General features: G+C 40.5%; 1 protein-coding gene across 1 annotated transcript in view; it reads right to left on the reverse strand.

Moving 5' to 3' along the window:
- ghr (growth hormone receptor) overlaps positions 1-17,360 on the reverse strand; it is a 254,640-nt gene that overhangs the window by 164,327 nt on the left and 72,953 nt on the right. Inside the window, exon 3 of the mRNA XM_002933047.4 lies at positions 3,789-3,864. Coding sequence (XP_002933093.3) covers positions 3,789-3,831 — 43 coding nt within the window. The 5' untranslated portion in view covers positions 3,832-3,864. The remainder of the gene's footprint in view (positions 1-3,788; positions 3,865-17,360) is intronic.

Below are 17,360 nucleotides of genomic sequence, written 5' to 3' on the forward strand. Positions count from 1 at the left end.
CATTTAATGCCTCCAGATGGTTGCCCTTCATATCAGATTCTCTGGTGGGCCCTTTGTGCCCCAGTCCGCCACTGGTCAAAATCCTAACTGGGATTGCAGGAATAACAGGTGCAGACCCCTCCCAGAATCCAAAGAATGTCAGATACCAGGAGAAGCCCATCAAAATTGCAGGGAATAACAGGCAACAATATCTCCCACTATAATCCTGGGAATAGCAGCAGTACACAATTGGAATCCACTAGCATCCTGGGTATACTAAATGTATGTATGCAACAAATACATAGCTGTCAAAGAGGTCTCTGCAAAATGCATGAACCCCACAGTAAAATTTTGTATAACACCTGCATGATCACCCCCCCAAATGTGAATGTTTCCAAGCCCTGATTGTCCCCTCTACCCAAACCAAGTACGTAGCCACAAACTTTAACTGCTCTGCTGGGTCTGTAAAGAAAGGGTCAAGTGGGTCAGTTTTGCATGGTGGGTTACACCAAGTTAATTAGATTTACTGACCAAGAATTTGTCTGATAACATGGTATATATAATTATAAGTGGTCTAATCATGGCCTAGTGCAGTGCTGTCCAACTTCTGCGGTGCCGAGGGCCGGAATTTCTCTAGCATACATGGTGGAGGGCCGCTAATGGAAGCCAGTTTTGGCCACTCCCCTTCTTGAACCACACCCACTTCAAACCACACCCATTTTATCACAATGGTGGTAGTGCAGCAAAAACCCAAATGCTTGGTCCTCACTGCGGGGATATCAACAGTTATTCATATATGAAAAAATTATATTATGTCATATTAAGACACACCCTTATATCCATATGCCTCCTCCTCCCCTGTGGATATCACAGCAACCCCCAGCAACACAATTACACACCTTAGGGACCATTTAATGGCTGTTTCCAACTACTAACAAACTCCCAGAACAAACCCCTTCCAGGTTCACCTCTCACAGGCAGCATAGGAAAGGCAGAGTATGGCACACACAGGCAGCACTCTGCCTCCCTTATGCTGCCTGTGTGTGCCATACTCTGCCTGCCCTATGCTGCCTGTGTGTGCCATACTCTGCCTGCCCTTAGCTGTCTGTGTGTGCCATACTCTGCCTACCCTATGCTGCCTGTGTGTTCCATACCCTCCCTGCCCTATGCTGCCTACGTGCCATACTATGCCTGCCCTATGCTCTCTGTGTGTTCCATACCCTCCCTGCCCTATACTGCCTATGTGCCATACTATGCCTACCCTATGCTGCCTGTGTGTTCCATACCCTCCCTGCCCTATACTGCCTATGTGCCATACTTTGCCTACCCTATGCTGTCTGTGTGTGCCATATACACAGGCAGCATAGTCCAGGCACTACATACAATGTCTGAGGTGTGAAGAAGTGAACAATGTGGATGATTACAGCCTGAGCCTGAGGTGTGAACACTGCAGGAGGTGAACAATGCAGAAACTAAAAGGTGTGAAAAACACAGGGGATTACATGTTTAAACAATACAGGGGGATTACAGCCTGAATTTGAGGTGAGAACCATGCAGGGGGCCAGTTAATTTCAGTACTGATACTATTTAAAGCTTACACAAAGGTAAACCATCAAAGCAGCCAGGTGGGGGGCCACACAGAGGGGGGTTGAGCCAGTTGGACAGCACTGGCCTAGTGCATTCTACTTGTGAGCCACACAAGATGCAAAAATTGTTGGGGAGCCAAACAGGCATGAAAAAGTTCTTTGGGGGTGCCAAATAAGGCCTGTGATTGGCTATTTGGTAGCCCCATGTGGAGTGCTAACCTGCAGTAGGCTCTGTTCAAAGTAAAACTGTGTCTCTATGCTTTGAAAACTTGTCTCCAAGCCAGAAATTAAAAAATGGGCACCTGCTTTTAGGTCACTGGCAGCAACATCAAAGGGGGTGGTGGTTGTGGATCACTGGCCTAGTGCATTGCCAAGCCAAAATACATAGCTAAAAATACTTATGCAATGATATGCCATAGATAAACAGTCCTCAAACTGGATAAACTGGCCTTCTTTTACTAACACTGGCACAACATTCCATCAGTTCAGTAATCCAAATCACTATTCCGATTGGCTGCTATGAATTGCACCTCCTACTGTTCGATTTGAGACTTAGTACAGTTGCAGTGTTGAAATGGGGTAGCTTTGGTGTGCAGAGTCACATAGATATTTTGACCTGACAATATCCATCAATTCCTCCAAATGGCCCCACAAAATACTTATACACATACCTATGTATAATCTATAGATACACCTCTTTATATATATATATATATATATATATATATATATACTAGAACTAAAGAACTAAACTACTAGAACCTAAAGATCACCAAAGCCATGGACAGAAATGACATTTCAAACAAAACAATAAATACTGATGGGACAAGAAGTGCTGTGAAATGCAGCGTTAAAAAATAATGTGAAACCAATAAAATGAATGGCTTTGTTTGTTCTTTTTGCATTTGGCTGCTGCTTTTGGAATGTGGAGCTACAAGTGAGTTATTGCCACAACCATGTGGCCAGTAATGAAGGCAACAGCTGCAACTTTGAGTGCCGCGATGGAAGAACCTGCATGCAAGCAGAATTGCCTTGCCCTCGGAAGACTGAATATTTCCATGGAAAACATCTTCACAAATAAAGATATCTGTTCACTTAACTCCTTGGGCAGAAGGTCCAGGAATCAATGCAAATCCCCAAACTGGAATCAATGTTACCGGTGCAATTTGTACAAATTTACAGTCTTGTGGAAATTTGATTACTGATGTCTATAACTTTAGAATCTTGCCCAAATGAGTTGTCCATCTCTGTCCTGTGGGTAAAGCTTTAGTCAGTTTCACACTGGTATCTATTGAAGGTTGAATAAATTGATTTTAGCCATTTAGTAAATGTAACTGAGATAATTCAGGGAGGAAATGAAAAACCCATGTTATCGTTTAATAGCTATTCATTCTTGTACTTTCTACAGAAGCAGGAAAAAAATATGAAATAAATACAAAATGTTGCTTCTTATGCTTCTTATCATATGTGGGGGCTTAGAAACCATTCCATTTCTTTCAAAACCTTCTGACCATAAACACGAACCCCAACATTGTTTTGGTGTCTCACATCATCTACCTTCCTAGCCAAACCCCTAATTCACTGACCAGGCTGCCCAGTTTCCATTCAGCCTGCCACTTCTCTGCTCCATAATTTTATCCCATGAAGACATTAGACAAGTTACTTTCTACAAAGAGACATGCCACACTTAGAATTATTTTAATACATGGGAGAAATGAGGAATGGCACAGGTCCCACTTTCTTTAAGGGGTCATGTAATAAAAGGCACACGTTTGCCCAGGGGCAGTCACTTATAACAACCAATCAGCAGGTAGAATTTTTGGTTACCAATTTAAAAGCAAACATCTTATTTGTTGCTATTACAGTACATATGGAGGAAAGTATGCTATATCATTTACATTAAGGTCCACCAGAAATGCCACACACCCCATTTATATGTAATGCTGGCGGATGCTTCTTGTAGTTTCCCATGTAGATGTAGGTTGTGAGGTTCTGGGTTTTTTTTTGCTCTCCAGCAAGAAGCACAAAATGTGGTGCCTTCTGGGTTGCTCATATTATTGCCTGCCTTATTATATATAAGGCTGTAGTACTGCTGAAAATTTTTGTGGGGGCCCACCAGTGTCCTGGACCCACTGGTTCCTTAAAGCGGCCCTAATCCCACTGTCTACAAACTTGTATAAGAGAAACACATTAACAACCACCTTATGATATGAATACTCTTACCTCCAGTTGGCTGGGCTCTACAGATAGCGCCAGAAGACAGCATACGGTGAATATTTCTGCTCCAGAAGACCAGAAGCTACACAAATAAGGAAAAATCTGTTAGAGCGGCTTATCTGTATCTCAGCGTGAAATTCCCTAAATCATACAGTACATATCCAATCCAAGAACATTGAATTCCTTACATGACTGGTAGCTGGCACTCATGAAATAAAAGCAGGAGGGGGAAGAGACAGATTACTGTTGTTTTTTTGCAGCAATTACACAAGTTCTGTTTTAGATACAAATATGCTTATACTTCATAAAACACAGCGTAACCCTGTACTGTGCTGCTCCCTGTATGCAGTGTATAGCATCTGTTGTTGAGTATCTGTCAGTCTGCTCTTATTCATACAATGAAAAACTGTCAATCACAAGGGGGGGGGGGGTAAACACAGCTTTAGCCCATCACAAGCCATGTATCAAACACACCTCTATATAAAAGAGGTATAACACCTCTCTACCGCTTTTCCCTACTGTATCGCAGCAGTGGCTCCAATAAATTGCACACAGAACTGTAACATTTGCCCCACATTTTGGACTTATGTGGCACCAAGGGAATTCTGGAATTCCAAAACTGCTCAAGAGAAAGGATACACACAGCAAAGGCAGTTTTATTCATCATATGTTTTTTTCCGCTCTGGAAACATTAACAAATATATCTGAGACTTTAGTCTTTCCTGTGCCATTGCATATGGGTGGTCTTCTTCCCCAGGCCTTATAACCTGGAGCAGTTCTCTTGCAACTATTTTAGAGGTGTCTGGGTCTTCATTTACTTTGGCGAGTCAGACCCATAAAAGTCTAGGCAACAGCCAGAGGCAAAGGAAGAATACTGAAGAGCTAAAGACTTGTTAAACAAGTGGTTTTCATGAGGGACTCTTTGTATCAAGTTGCTTTTAGATTATTTTTTAATACAAAGTCAAATCAATTAAGGGGAAACTATCAATATGAATATTTAACCAACAGTTTATATTATATTAATTGGCCTATTGAAGAATCTTTCCAAACTGGGATATATATATATATATATATATATACAGTATGTACAGTATATCAGTAAATATTGCCCTTTTACATCCTTTCCCTTGAGCCGCCATTTAGTGATGGGCTGTGTGCTCCCTCAGAGATCAGCTGACAGGAAATAATGCAGCTCTAACTGTGACAGGAAGCAGGATCATTTCTAGCCCCTGAGCCTGCGGCGGCTCCTGCATTGCTGCCCCCCCCTTGGCCCCCGGTGGTACTTTTAAAGAAGAAGGAAAGTCATTTTGGCATTTTACTGCCAATAGATTCGCCACATTAGTGCCACCTATTACACTATATTTATTCTGCAGAAACCATTACCATACCTGAGTAAACAGCTTTAGAAGCTTTCTCCATTTGCTTAAGATAGAAGCTGCCATTTTGAGTGGCTTCCTACTGGCAGTCTAGCTGTTATAGCTGAGATCACACATTCCTAAGGGAGGGAGGAGGGAGTTCTTAGCATTCTGGTGGGAGGGGGGAACAGGAGAGGGGAGAGAGGAGGGAACTGCGCAGACTCTGGCCACGGGAATTAAGGATGTTTCTGAGAGAGGAAGTCAGACACTGGTACATCATGTTTACAAAAAAAGAGAGGACTCAGTGCAGCATTACTGTGAGTGCTTATGGCTGTATTTACATAGACCTTTCTGATAAAGCTTACTTAGTTTTTACCTTTCCGTCTCCTTTAAAGTACCTTCTAAACTCTCCTCATTGCAGCAGCACCCCTGACAGGAAGTAGTGTGCGTAGGAAAAGGTAGAACTTTGTCCATTAATTGGCTGACCTAACATGTATGTGTATATAGTACAAATGATAAGCTCGCTCAAAATAATACAATAATAATATTAACATTAATTATAAATCAGATATCAACTGATTGCCTCAAAGGCCAAAGTAACGAATTGTACCAGGAATTAAGTAGAGACCCGGGTGTTCATACCCTGGGTCTGTCACTCAGGTAACAAAAAGTCTGAAGAGCGATGAAAAGATAAGAAGAAGCTCACCGTGATCCTGTAATGGTCCGGGTGCTTAGAGCCCCGAACCCGTAGCCAAGGCAAAATATCAGAATTTGTAAAGGTGAATCCAAGCGCACCGGACAGCTGAATGTTCTCTTAATGTTTTAAGAGAACATTCAGCTGTCCGGTGCGCTTGGATTCACCTTTACAAATTCTAACATGTATGTGTGCCTTGGTTTGTTTGTGTGCTCCGTGAATCGTATCCCAGGGGGGCAGCCCTTAGTATTTAAATTGGCAATTTTATGTTTAGGAGTACCCAATGGCACATACTACTACAAAAGTGTATGTTTAGGAAAAATGGTTTATTTAGATGAAGCAGGTTTTACAATTGGGCTGTTTTATGTAATATATTTTTATAGAGATCAACATTGTTCAAGGGTATAGTTTTCCTTACATTGGGTGGCCTATTTACTTCATACATAGGGACTGACAAAAGTATTTTCTTTCTGCTGTGACTCGTGGTTTATGGGAATCCATGACGTATAATATATTTGACTTTTTCACATGTAATTATGAATATTGATTACCTACGGTGCTCTTGGAAATGTATACCAAGCTAATTCAATACAGCATCATGGATGAGTGAATTCCATTTGACCTGCAAATTGTAACATGTAATGTCACTGGTATAGTCAGCAGTGTGTATTGTTTGCAAACAGGTTCCAACAAGTACTTCAGCAATATTCCATACTGAAGTCTTTAAACTCTTTAGGTTATAAATAGTAATGGAAATAATGATTCCCCATCTGGCTAATGGCACGATATTAAGAGTTGCAGGGGAGTTCATGACAATGTAAATGCCTGGGTCAGGATTTATGGTAAGGCCACAAAGGCCCAGGCCTAGAATTTTAAGGAGCATCATGACACCAAACTGCCATATTGCTAGGATATCCTGTCCTCAGTGTGGTGCTGCAGAACGAGGGGTGGCCTGGCCTAGGGGAGCAATGATTTGAAATCTGGCCCTGGAAATAGAGCAAAACCCCAAAGTCATTTCATACTTACTCATATTTGGTTAGAAGAAAGTATCTGGTGATACACAAAAGCCATGTTATCAACACCATGCGGACACCTGCTTGTCCACCATTTTATTCCAAAACCAAAACTGCCACTAATCTTCTGAGAAGCCTTTCCACTAGATATTGGAACCAGGGGCGTAATTACAGAAAGCAGACCCTGCGGTTGCACGGGGGCCCAAGAGTGTACAGTTCCAATATATTTTGTTAGAAATGGTCAGTTTAGCAATGTCTTGGTTCCCTAAACTGAATTTGCTGTGGGGCCCACTAGCCTCTAGTTTACACCACTGATTGGAACATCGGTCATTGGATTTGTTTCCATTCATGCATAAGACACTGAGCACTCATGTTGGGGATCGGGATGGCTCTCATTGGTTCTTGAATGCATGTCACAGGTGTTCAGTTGGGTTCATGTCAAGGCTCTGAGCAGGCCAGTTAAGTTCTTCCACTCCATTCTGCATGGACCTTATTGGTTATGGCACATGGTTATGGAATGTACCACCCTTCACCTGTTGCCACAAAGTAGTAAAAACTGATTTGTCCAGAATATCCAGTATGATATAGCGGTACTGGTGTGTTGACAATGAGTGTGACTTATATAGCCAATTCCAGTAGTTGAGGAGTGTTCACATTTTTTAAGCCACATGGTGTATAAGGGCTCATTGATCAAGCGGGAGACATTTTTAGGTTACCAAGTGCTTAGTGAATGGTAACTGCTTAGTGAAAGGTAAAGTCTTATAGCTAAATAAAGAGTCATGAATATCCTGTAAATTATCTAACTATAAATGGCGCTTAATGATGTCATCGGTTATAATCAGTTCTTAGTGGCGTAATTTTTGTCATATGACTGAAACTTGTGCATTATAATAAATAATGTACCCCCCGTTGAAAGATATGAGGATATTAGAAGTGACCTCAGAGTTTATATGGTTTATATGGTTGTGGAACTTCTCAGTAACTTATCATATATTTTACAATAGGGGTATTATCTAATATTTAATTGGTATAGGCATAGCTTAACCTGTAGGCCAGATGTTCATAAACGGCACTAATGTGGCAATAAATTGCTGAGTCAAAGAATATGTTATTGGCGGGGAATGGCATTACACACCATTGGAACGATATCAGGTATATAATCTTATTGTGGTTAGTAACATTCCTTAATTTATACAGTTTAAAAAAAGGCTTCTAATTGCATAGAGACAGAGAGCCTGAGAGCAATGTTGAAAACAATGTTGCAATACAGAGAGCATCTGCTCCACTTGGAGCAAATCTACATGAGAACAGCATATGACTGACAGTCAATGTTAGCTTTCCTGCCATATAACCCGGCACTGAAACATTACTACCTCGCTTGGGAGAATTCTAATTAAGGAAATGTACGGCTCCAAGAATAGAGCCAGCAACTTTCATTACTACATAACAAATCAGCAGTATTTGTGAGCCACCCTTAGCCGGGTAGTAAAGTAGAACTGTCCAAAATTCAGCTGCTTTAGGTCCACTTATTCCAACACCACCATAGAGCAGGGCATCACCAGACTGTAAGTCACAGAGTGCAGCACTAAGTGGATAAAGGACAGAACACTGGATGTACAGTATATGAACACCCACAGGCCACTCACATGCATGTTCCTAACATGGAACCATATACAGGTATGGGATCCCTTATCCGGAAACTAGTTATCCAGAAAGTTCAGAATTACGGAAAGGCCATCTCCCATAGACTCCATTATAAGCAAATAATTCTAATTTTTAAAAATGATCTCCTTTTTCTCTGTAATAATAAAACAGTACCTTGTACTTGATCCCAACTAAGATATAATTACCCCTTATTGGGGGCAGAACAGCCCTATTGGGTTTATTTCATGGTTAAATGATTCCCTTTTCTCTGTAATAATAAAACAGTACCTGTACTTGATCCCAACTAAGATATAATTACCCCTTATTGGGGGCAGAACAGCCCTATTGGGTTTATTTAATGGTTAAATGATTCCCTTTTCTCTGTAATAATAAACAGTACCTGTACTTGATCCCAACTGAGATATAATTACCCCTTATTGGGGGCAGAACAGTCCTATTGGGTTTATTTAATGGTTAAATGATTCCCTTTTCTCTGTAATAATAAAACAGTACCTGTACTTGATCCCAACTGAGATATAATTACCCCTTATTGGGGGCAGAACAGCCGTATTGGGTTTATTTAATGGTTAAATGATTCCCTTTTCTCTGTAATAATAAAACAGTACCTGTACTTGATCCAAACTGAGATATAATTACCCCTTATTGGGGGCAGAACAGCCCTATTGGGTTTATTTAATGGTTAAATGATTCCCTTTTCTCTGTAATAATAAAACAGTACCTGTACTTGATCCCAACTAAGATATAATTACCCCTTATTGCGGCAGAACAGCCCTATTGGGTTATTTAGTCCACTAATCCCCCCACCACCATAGAGCAGGGCATCACTGTGCACCTTGGGCCGGACTGTCACAGAGTACAGCACTAAGTGGATGAAGGACAGAACACTGGATGTATATGAACAACCACAGGCTACTCACATGCATGTTCCTAACATGGAACCATATACCAGGTATAGGATCCCTTATCCTGAAACCCATTATCCAGAAAGTTCTGAATTACGGAAAGGCCATCTCCCATAGACTCCATTATAAGTAAATAATTCTAATTTTTAAAAATGATTTCCTTTTTCTCTGTAATAATAAAACAGTACCTGTACTTGATCCCAACTAAGATATAATTACCCCTTATTGGGGGCAGAACAGCCCTATTGGGTTTATTTAATGGTTAAATGATTCCCTTTTCTCTGTAATAATAAAACAGTACCTGTACTTGATCCCAACTAAGATATAATTACCCCTTATTGGGGGCAGAACAGCCCTATTGGGTTTATTTAATGGTTAAATGATTCCCTTTTCTCTGTAATAAAAAACAGTACCTGTACTTGATCCCAACTAAGATATAATTACCCCTTATTGGGGCAGAACAGCCCTATTGGGTTTATTTAATGGTTAAATGATTCCCTTTTCTCTGTAATAATAAAACAGTACCTGTACTTGATCCCAACTAAGATATAATTACCCCTTATTGGGGGCAGAACAGCCCTATTGGGTTTATTTAATGGTTAAATGATTCCCTTTTCTCTGTAATAATAAAACAGTACCTGTACTTGATCCCAACTAAGATATAATTACCCCTTATTGGGGGCAGAACAGTCCTATTGGGTTTATTTAATGGTTAAATGATTCCCTTTTCTCTGTAATAATAAAACAGTACCTGTACTTGATCCCAACTAAGATTTAATTAGCCCTTATTGGGGGCAGAACAGCCCTATTGGGTTTATTTCATGGTTACATGATTCCCTTTTCTCTGTAATAATAAAACAGTACCTGTACTTGATCCCAACTAAGATATAATTACCCCTTATTGGGGGCAGAACAGCCCTATTGGGTTTATTTAATGGTTAAATGATTCCCTTTTCTCTGTAATAATAAAACAGTACCTGTACTTGATCCCAACTAAGATATAATTAATCCTTATTGGAGGCAAAACAAGCCTATTGGCTTTATTCAATATTTAAATGATTTTTAGCAAACTTAGTATGGAGATCCAAATTACGGAAAGATCCCTTATCCAGAAAACCCCAGGTCCCGAGCATTCTGGATAACAGGTCCCATACCTGTATATAGTGGTGGGCTGTACGCTTCTCCTTCCTTATTTTCCTGCAGTTACAGAACGTCATGATTCCACATGCCCGTGGCACACATTACTGCTCTTTTTTTTTTTTATTAAAAAGGACTGTCCAATTCCTTTAATATAGGTACAGTGCATTCCAATATAAATATTACAGACTATGTAAGCGCATTGGTTAATCCATTAAGTCTATTTCTTTTCATAGCTGGATTTTCTAGCAGACCTCATATTTACAAGCCTCTCCGGCAATTTCATTACAAAGGTGTGTGTAAAAGTTACACATACCTATCGGTACATAAGAACACCCACAAGGTTATTTAAAAGAAAACAATATCCTCCCTAACCTACAGCCTAGCCTGGCATTACCTAAGTGATCCTACACCCCAACACACCTAAGGGGCAGATTTATCAGAATGTGAGTTTACAGCTTAATACATAAAAACTCACCCACATTCTATTCTTTCCTATAGGATTTTTATAAGCCTATTTATCAAATGAGTTTTCAAGGGTAAGTTTTTATGTATTTAGCTCTAAACTGACATTATGATAAATCTGTCCCTTAATTACTGTGCTGTCCATAAAGACTGATCTGAGTCAAGCAGTTTGCCAGCAGTACTGTTACACATTATTTGGTGTGGATGAAAATGTACTTCAACAACAGCCAAGTACCACAGCCTCACTTCGAAAAAGTAATGGGACCCCACACACAATCTGTTTTTCCAGGGCCCCCATTACAACTAAAGAAAGACTTACTTCATACAAAAGCAACCATTTAAAAACAAAGAGGGTTATGTAATAAAACGGTTGAGTAATAAAAGGCATTGAATTTGCCAAGGAAAAGTAACCCATAGCAACCAATCAGCAGGTAGCGTTTACAGGTTACCTGTTTAAAAACGTATACTGGTTGCTATGGATTACTGCTTGTGGGCAACTGTAGTGCCTTTAAATACATATGGGGTTAAGTTTGTCCAGATGCAATAACCTATAGCAGTCAGTAAGCAAGTAGCATTACCCTGGTCACGTTTAAAAGGAAAGGTCTTATTGGTTGCTGTGGGTTAGTGAACCTAGGCACACTTGGTATGTGTATTATGTGTGGCGGATAGGGTTCAATAGAATATGCTGTGTGTTTGTGTAGCATTTTCATTTGTAAATTACATAGGTTGTGTATTAGCTGAATGTAAATAAATGCAATGCACAGTGGGAGCAGCGACTTTCTGCTGGCTGAATGTTTCCTTCATACAAATATAAGCTTGCATGTACAGAAGCACTCAGACCCGACCAACTGTGAGCTCATAGCCACTAATACTGCCTTTAGATCTGACAAGTTGTGAACTGATAACCCATAATAATGCCTCTAGACTTGACTAGCTGTGAGCTCATATCCTCTAATTAAATCTGTAGAAACTACTGGTCTGTTTCTATCTCTGTTTTTTCCCTTACAGTCTTCCAACATGGCCAGCTTAGAGTTGATATTGCTTTCATGGCTAAGAGCAGTCGCTCAGGGGCAACATGTTGCTCCCCAACCCCTTGGCTGTTGCTCCCAGTGGCCTCAAAGTAGGTGCTCATTTTTTAGTTTCTGGCTTGGAGGCAAGTGTTGGTTGCATAAAACCAATGTAAAGCTAATCAGAGCCTTCTGTAGGCTGCCAGTCCACATAGGGGCTACCAAATAGCCAATTATAGCTCTTATTTGCACACCCAGGAACTTTTTCCATGGTTGTGTTGCTCCCCAACACTTAACCATTTGAATGTGACTCACAGGTATAAAAGGTTGGGGATCCCTGACTAAGAGGAACGCATTGATTTTTAGATTAGAAATCTAAATTAGAAATTCGCTTCCTCCTTCCGCCTTCCTTTCCCCTAGACTCCGAGTCTGGCGCATGCGCAGTAGAGTGAAAAAGCCGACTTCTCTGTTAAAGTTCCACTATTCACTCAACTGCGCATGCGCGCGCAGCGAGAGAGGAAGGAGGAAGCGATCGCTGCTACCCCGGGCTGGTGCTGTTTTCTCCATACAGGGGCACCATCCTGGGGTACAAGGTAAGCGATTTAAGTCACTTGGGGGTACCTAACATTTTGGCACCCCCAAGTGACTTAGCCTTTCCTTCTTCTTTAATTGGTACATCGGCTTGTAAGGGAATAGAGGTCTGCCCAAGGCCTACCATATCTCTTCACTTTCAGGCAAGAGACCAAGAAGACCAAAGAAGGGTGGCTGGTAGTGATGAACGAATCTGCCCTGTTTTGCGTCGCTGAAAAATCTGCAAAACTGCTGAAAAATTAGCGAAATGCAACTGACTGCACTGCAAGCAATAGGCAACAAATTTTTTGAGTGTCAGTATTGTCTTAGGACGCGACAATTTTTTCTTATGTGCAAAACGTTTTTCTCACTCCAAATGCTATAAAGTCAATGCCTGTTTTTTATCACTTCTACTGTGTGACAATTTTTCTTACGTGCAGATTTGTAACGGGAAGGAGTAAAACACTTGGTAATATTTTAGCTCCCAGTATGATCTCTTCAGGCAAATCCACATCTCCAACATGGCTAACTTGTAAGGACATGTAATATGTGTACAGAAAAAAACCTTTGTATCTACAGAATGTCACATAAAACAATACACCAGCTGTTTCCAAAAATTTAATTTATTTACTAGAGAGGGGAGTGTATCAACTATGTTATTATGTTTATTGTTTGATTCTTATGGTAATGCACCATGGGGCCTGCAGAAACGTAATTTCGATATGATGTATAATGTTATATGGTTTGTATTGACAACAAAGAAATATTAAATCTTAAATTGTGAATGTTAAATAAAAAAGAGGAGAAATGGATCTTTACACTGAGGGCTAGACAACCTATGGGTCTAAATTACGATTTCGATTTGTTGATTTTATTATGTGAAGGTGCACTTATTCTTTTTGAAATTGTATTTTTTAGTATTTTGTATCTTCTATATTTTTGGAATTTTATATTTTCTTTTTGTCATTCTCCACTGGTTTTAAGATTCATGCCCCTAGCTCCTCCTCATCTATTGGCTTACGAATGCCTAACTGTGATTGGTGGGGTAGGCTATATATTTGGTTTTATAAGCCTATGATTAATTACCCTGGTGCACAAAATGCATAAGGTTGTTTTTTGGTCTTATGTTTGCTTAATAAAGTTTGCTTTCTTACTTGACCTGTCAATGGGACGTGTGAGTGCCAACTGCCCATCTTTGGTCAGATCCTTCCTCTCAAGCTGTAGGTTGGGGCCATATGCACCCAGACTCCATGTGGTTACTGGTAAATTAATCTACTTATTGCGGCTTCACACACGAAAAAGTCTTTTTTTGTATTATAAACCATGAAGAACAAAGCAATAGCATTGTTATCCCCATGAAGCCTTGTGAATCTAGAACTAAAAGTGGGCATGCTTTAACATGTTTGCTATTTGAATGTGCTCTTTAACACCATATTTCTTTTTTTTTTCATTTCTTAGAATAATTCTTCCTTGAATCACAAAATCTCATCCGAGTGCATTTAGAAACACCAAGGGGAGCAAAACACAACACAAGAGCCAGTGATAACATCTGATAATCTTAACCAACGTGTTTGACACCTCATACATTCTGCAGCGGACTCAATGAATATATACATCCATTTAGAAATGATTGATAGCTGGAGGGAGGCCAATAGATCAGTATGTACCGTGCAACGACTGGCAAGGCGCTTTCAGCATGTAAAAGTTCCTTCAGTTACTATATATCATCCTAACAGGGTTGCACAACACTGAGAAAATGAAGCAAAGCCAAAAGAAGGCGCATATTCTGGAATTAACTGCCTCAAAATAAACTGCTCTGATCCTGTGCCATTTTATTCTTTCTAAGTAAATGAACTGCAACTGTGAGGGGGGGGGGGGCAGCTCCCCCAAGATAGAGAGTCCTCAAGTAAGCAACTGACATTAATATTCTCCCCAATTTTGTAATTTGGGCTCATACCTTTAAAGCTGATGTCCCACGGAGTGTTTTACTTGCGGGCGATAGATCACGACAACTAACAGCTTCAAGATGCCTTTCTACCGGCATCGTTTGGGGTTTCCGAAGCCGCATGAAGTTGCTTGCAGAAGGAAACTTTGCGCGACTTCTGTAAACTGAAGCCAAGTGAAGGTCTTTGCACCAGCAACTCCTATTTGTGCCGCTGGAAAGGTATTTCTGAGCGGTAAGTCACTCACGATAGCAGAGATTTATTGTGGGCGACTAACACGCTCCGTAGGATATCAGCATGTTCTGAAGAGCAGAACAGGGCAGAGAGGAGACAACTAGACAACCTCGCTTAAATAACAATGCTACTGACAAAGCAGAAAACACTATAGGGCTCAGTTTCTAATCTAAGTTGATAAGTCTGGGAGTTCTAAGTTGCAGATCAAATTGTTTTTAAATTAAAGAAAAGTAACTTATTAAATACGAATATAAATCTCCCGCAAAAGTCACCATCTCTCTCGAGCACACCCTCTACTCCCCCTCCCCAAAAACACTTCTATCCACCCTATACAAGAACATATTGGAAAGTCTTCCAGCACCCTTTGCCTGTGCATGTCATCTCTGGATGCAGGCCATTCCAGACCTTCAAGAGGAACAATGGGAGGAAGGAGGAGACACTGCCTATGACTTTCTAATATCAATAAAAGACAGGCCTATACAATATAAACTTCTCCACCAAGTATACATAACCCTTCTAAAGCTGCTAAGAATTGGCAAAAGGCAAGATGATCTCTGCCCCCGATGCAACACCCCAGGTGCCAACTTTATACCCATGGTCTGCTCATGTCCCCTTATAAAGAGAGATTTTGGAAGGACATAATGGAGACCCTGGCCCTGGAACTGGGCACCTCCCAAATAGCTGTCCCTGTGGTCTGCTTACTGGGGGTTATTGATGATGTAGTACCTACCAACGCAGCCAGAATTCGGCTCCGTACTTATGTTTTATGCCTAAAAAGACATTGATTATGCATTGGATGGGGAGTAATCTGCCCTCTCTGAACTTCAGGAGACAGCTAGTGGATAGAGCACTCCCACTCATCAAACTTACATATGAAACATGTGGGGCTGTAGAAAAATTCAAGAGAGTATGGGGAGACTAGTGTAATCCTGACCCTTTGGACCCATAACCTGAACCTCTAAAGCAGGCTAAATGCCCCAACACTAGTCATAATCCCTTATACTTTTCTGGTGTCTGTCACCAACAATAGGCTACCTCAGTAAATATTATACCGGTAATGTCACCAATCATCATCTTTGTTATCGATTCATTGCAACCAGTTTTATAGCATTGTTTGTGTCTTTTATTTTTGTTTGATATATGTTTAAACCTGAAGGTTCTGGATAAAATAATGCCTGTGTGATCTCCTAAATATCCCTGTTGGTGCAGGAAAATTCCCAATGCCATTTATGCCTGTGTTCAAAATGAAATAACAGGGTTTGGTATGCAAACCTGACTGTGGCTTGGGCATCCCTGAAAACAATCCAAGTGAATCCATAATATTAAACTGTGCCTTGAGTAGAGCGCAATGCTTAGAGATGTCCTTGCAACACAATTTATCATAAAATATGTGTTTAGCAACAAGGGAACTTTAACAACTCTGCCTGCCATTGCGGATTAACAACCGCCATAAAGATCAGTAAAAGCTTACGCTATTTGGAGCCAAAACCCAGTAAAATTGATGAGTACCGAGAAAGCCTTTAAACACGAAAATGTTTAAAGGGAACAGAAATATAAAAATGAAATATTAAAGCAATAACATGGAGACCTCCTGCTTTGTATTTTTTCTCTTCAAGGCTGCATTAATGAAACAGGCGGGATTGGCTTCGGCAGGTTGCAAATAATTTCACAATTTACAAATCGACATATCTTGCTGCAAGCAGAAATTGAACTCCATGTTACTACGGGATAGCGTTCAGAGCTATGAGTAACAACTCGTCTGATGTTAGTAAAGCTTAAAGGAATACTGTCATGGGGAAAACATGTTTTTTTCCCCAAAACCCATCAGTTAATAGAGCTTCTCCAGTAGAATCCTGCATTGTAATCTGTTTTTCAAAAGCGCAAACAGATTTTTTTTTATATTCAATTTTGAAATGTCACATGGGGTCATGTGACCTGTGTTTTGATAAACTTCAGTCACACTTTACTGCTGCGCTGCAAGTTGGAGTGATATCCCCCCCCCCTCCCAGCAGCCAATCAACAGAACAATGGAGCAAGATAGCAGCTCCCAGTAGATATTAGAATAGCACTCAGTAGTAAGAAATCCAAGTCCGGCTTGGGACTCCTCCAGTTACATGGGAGTAGGAGAAACAATAGGTTAGCTGAAAGCAGTTCTAATGTGTAGTGCTGGCTCCTTCTAAAAGCTCAGACTCACCAACATTTGTTGGTTCAACAATAAAATTTTAAATGGTAGGGTGAATTATTTGCTATGTAAACAGTGTAACTTAGAAATAAAAAGTACCCCATAAAAATCATTACAGAATCCCTTTAATGTGTTTATTATATAGCCAGCATTCCTAGTTTACATTTCTTCACTTTCTCGGATTGCCCAGGAGAATGATGAAGAACATGAAGATATGTGACCCCCCTAGACCCAAGCCCTCTATTCTTCCCACAAATGGACAGCTGTATCTGATCTATGATCTTGGATTTACATAACCACCACTATCAGAGACAGAAGATAAAATACACCTGAGTATTAGTACAGCTTTGCCCTTCCTGCAACAGCTACTGGGAATCTAAGGAAGAGAAAACTGCAGGAAAGGACTGGGAA

Source organism: Xenopus tropicalis, chromosome 1 (assembly GCF_000004195.4).
Source record: "Xenopus tropicalis strain Nigerian chromosome 1, UCB_Xtro_10.0, whole genome shotgun sequence".
Taxonomy (NCBI): Eukaryota; Metazoa; Chordata; class Amphibia; order Anura; family Pipidae; genus Xenopus; species Xenopus tropicalis.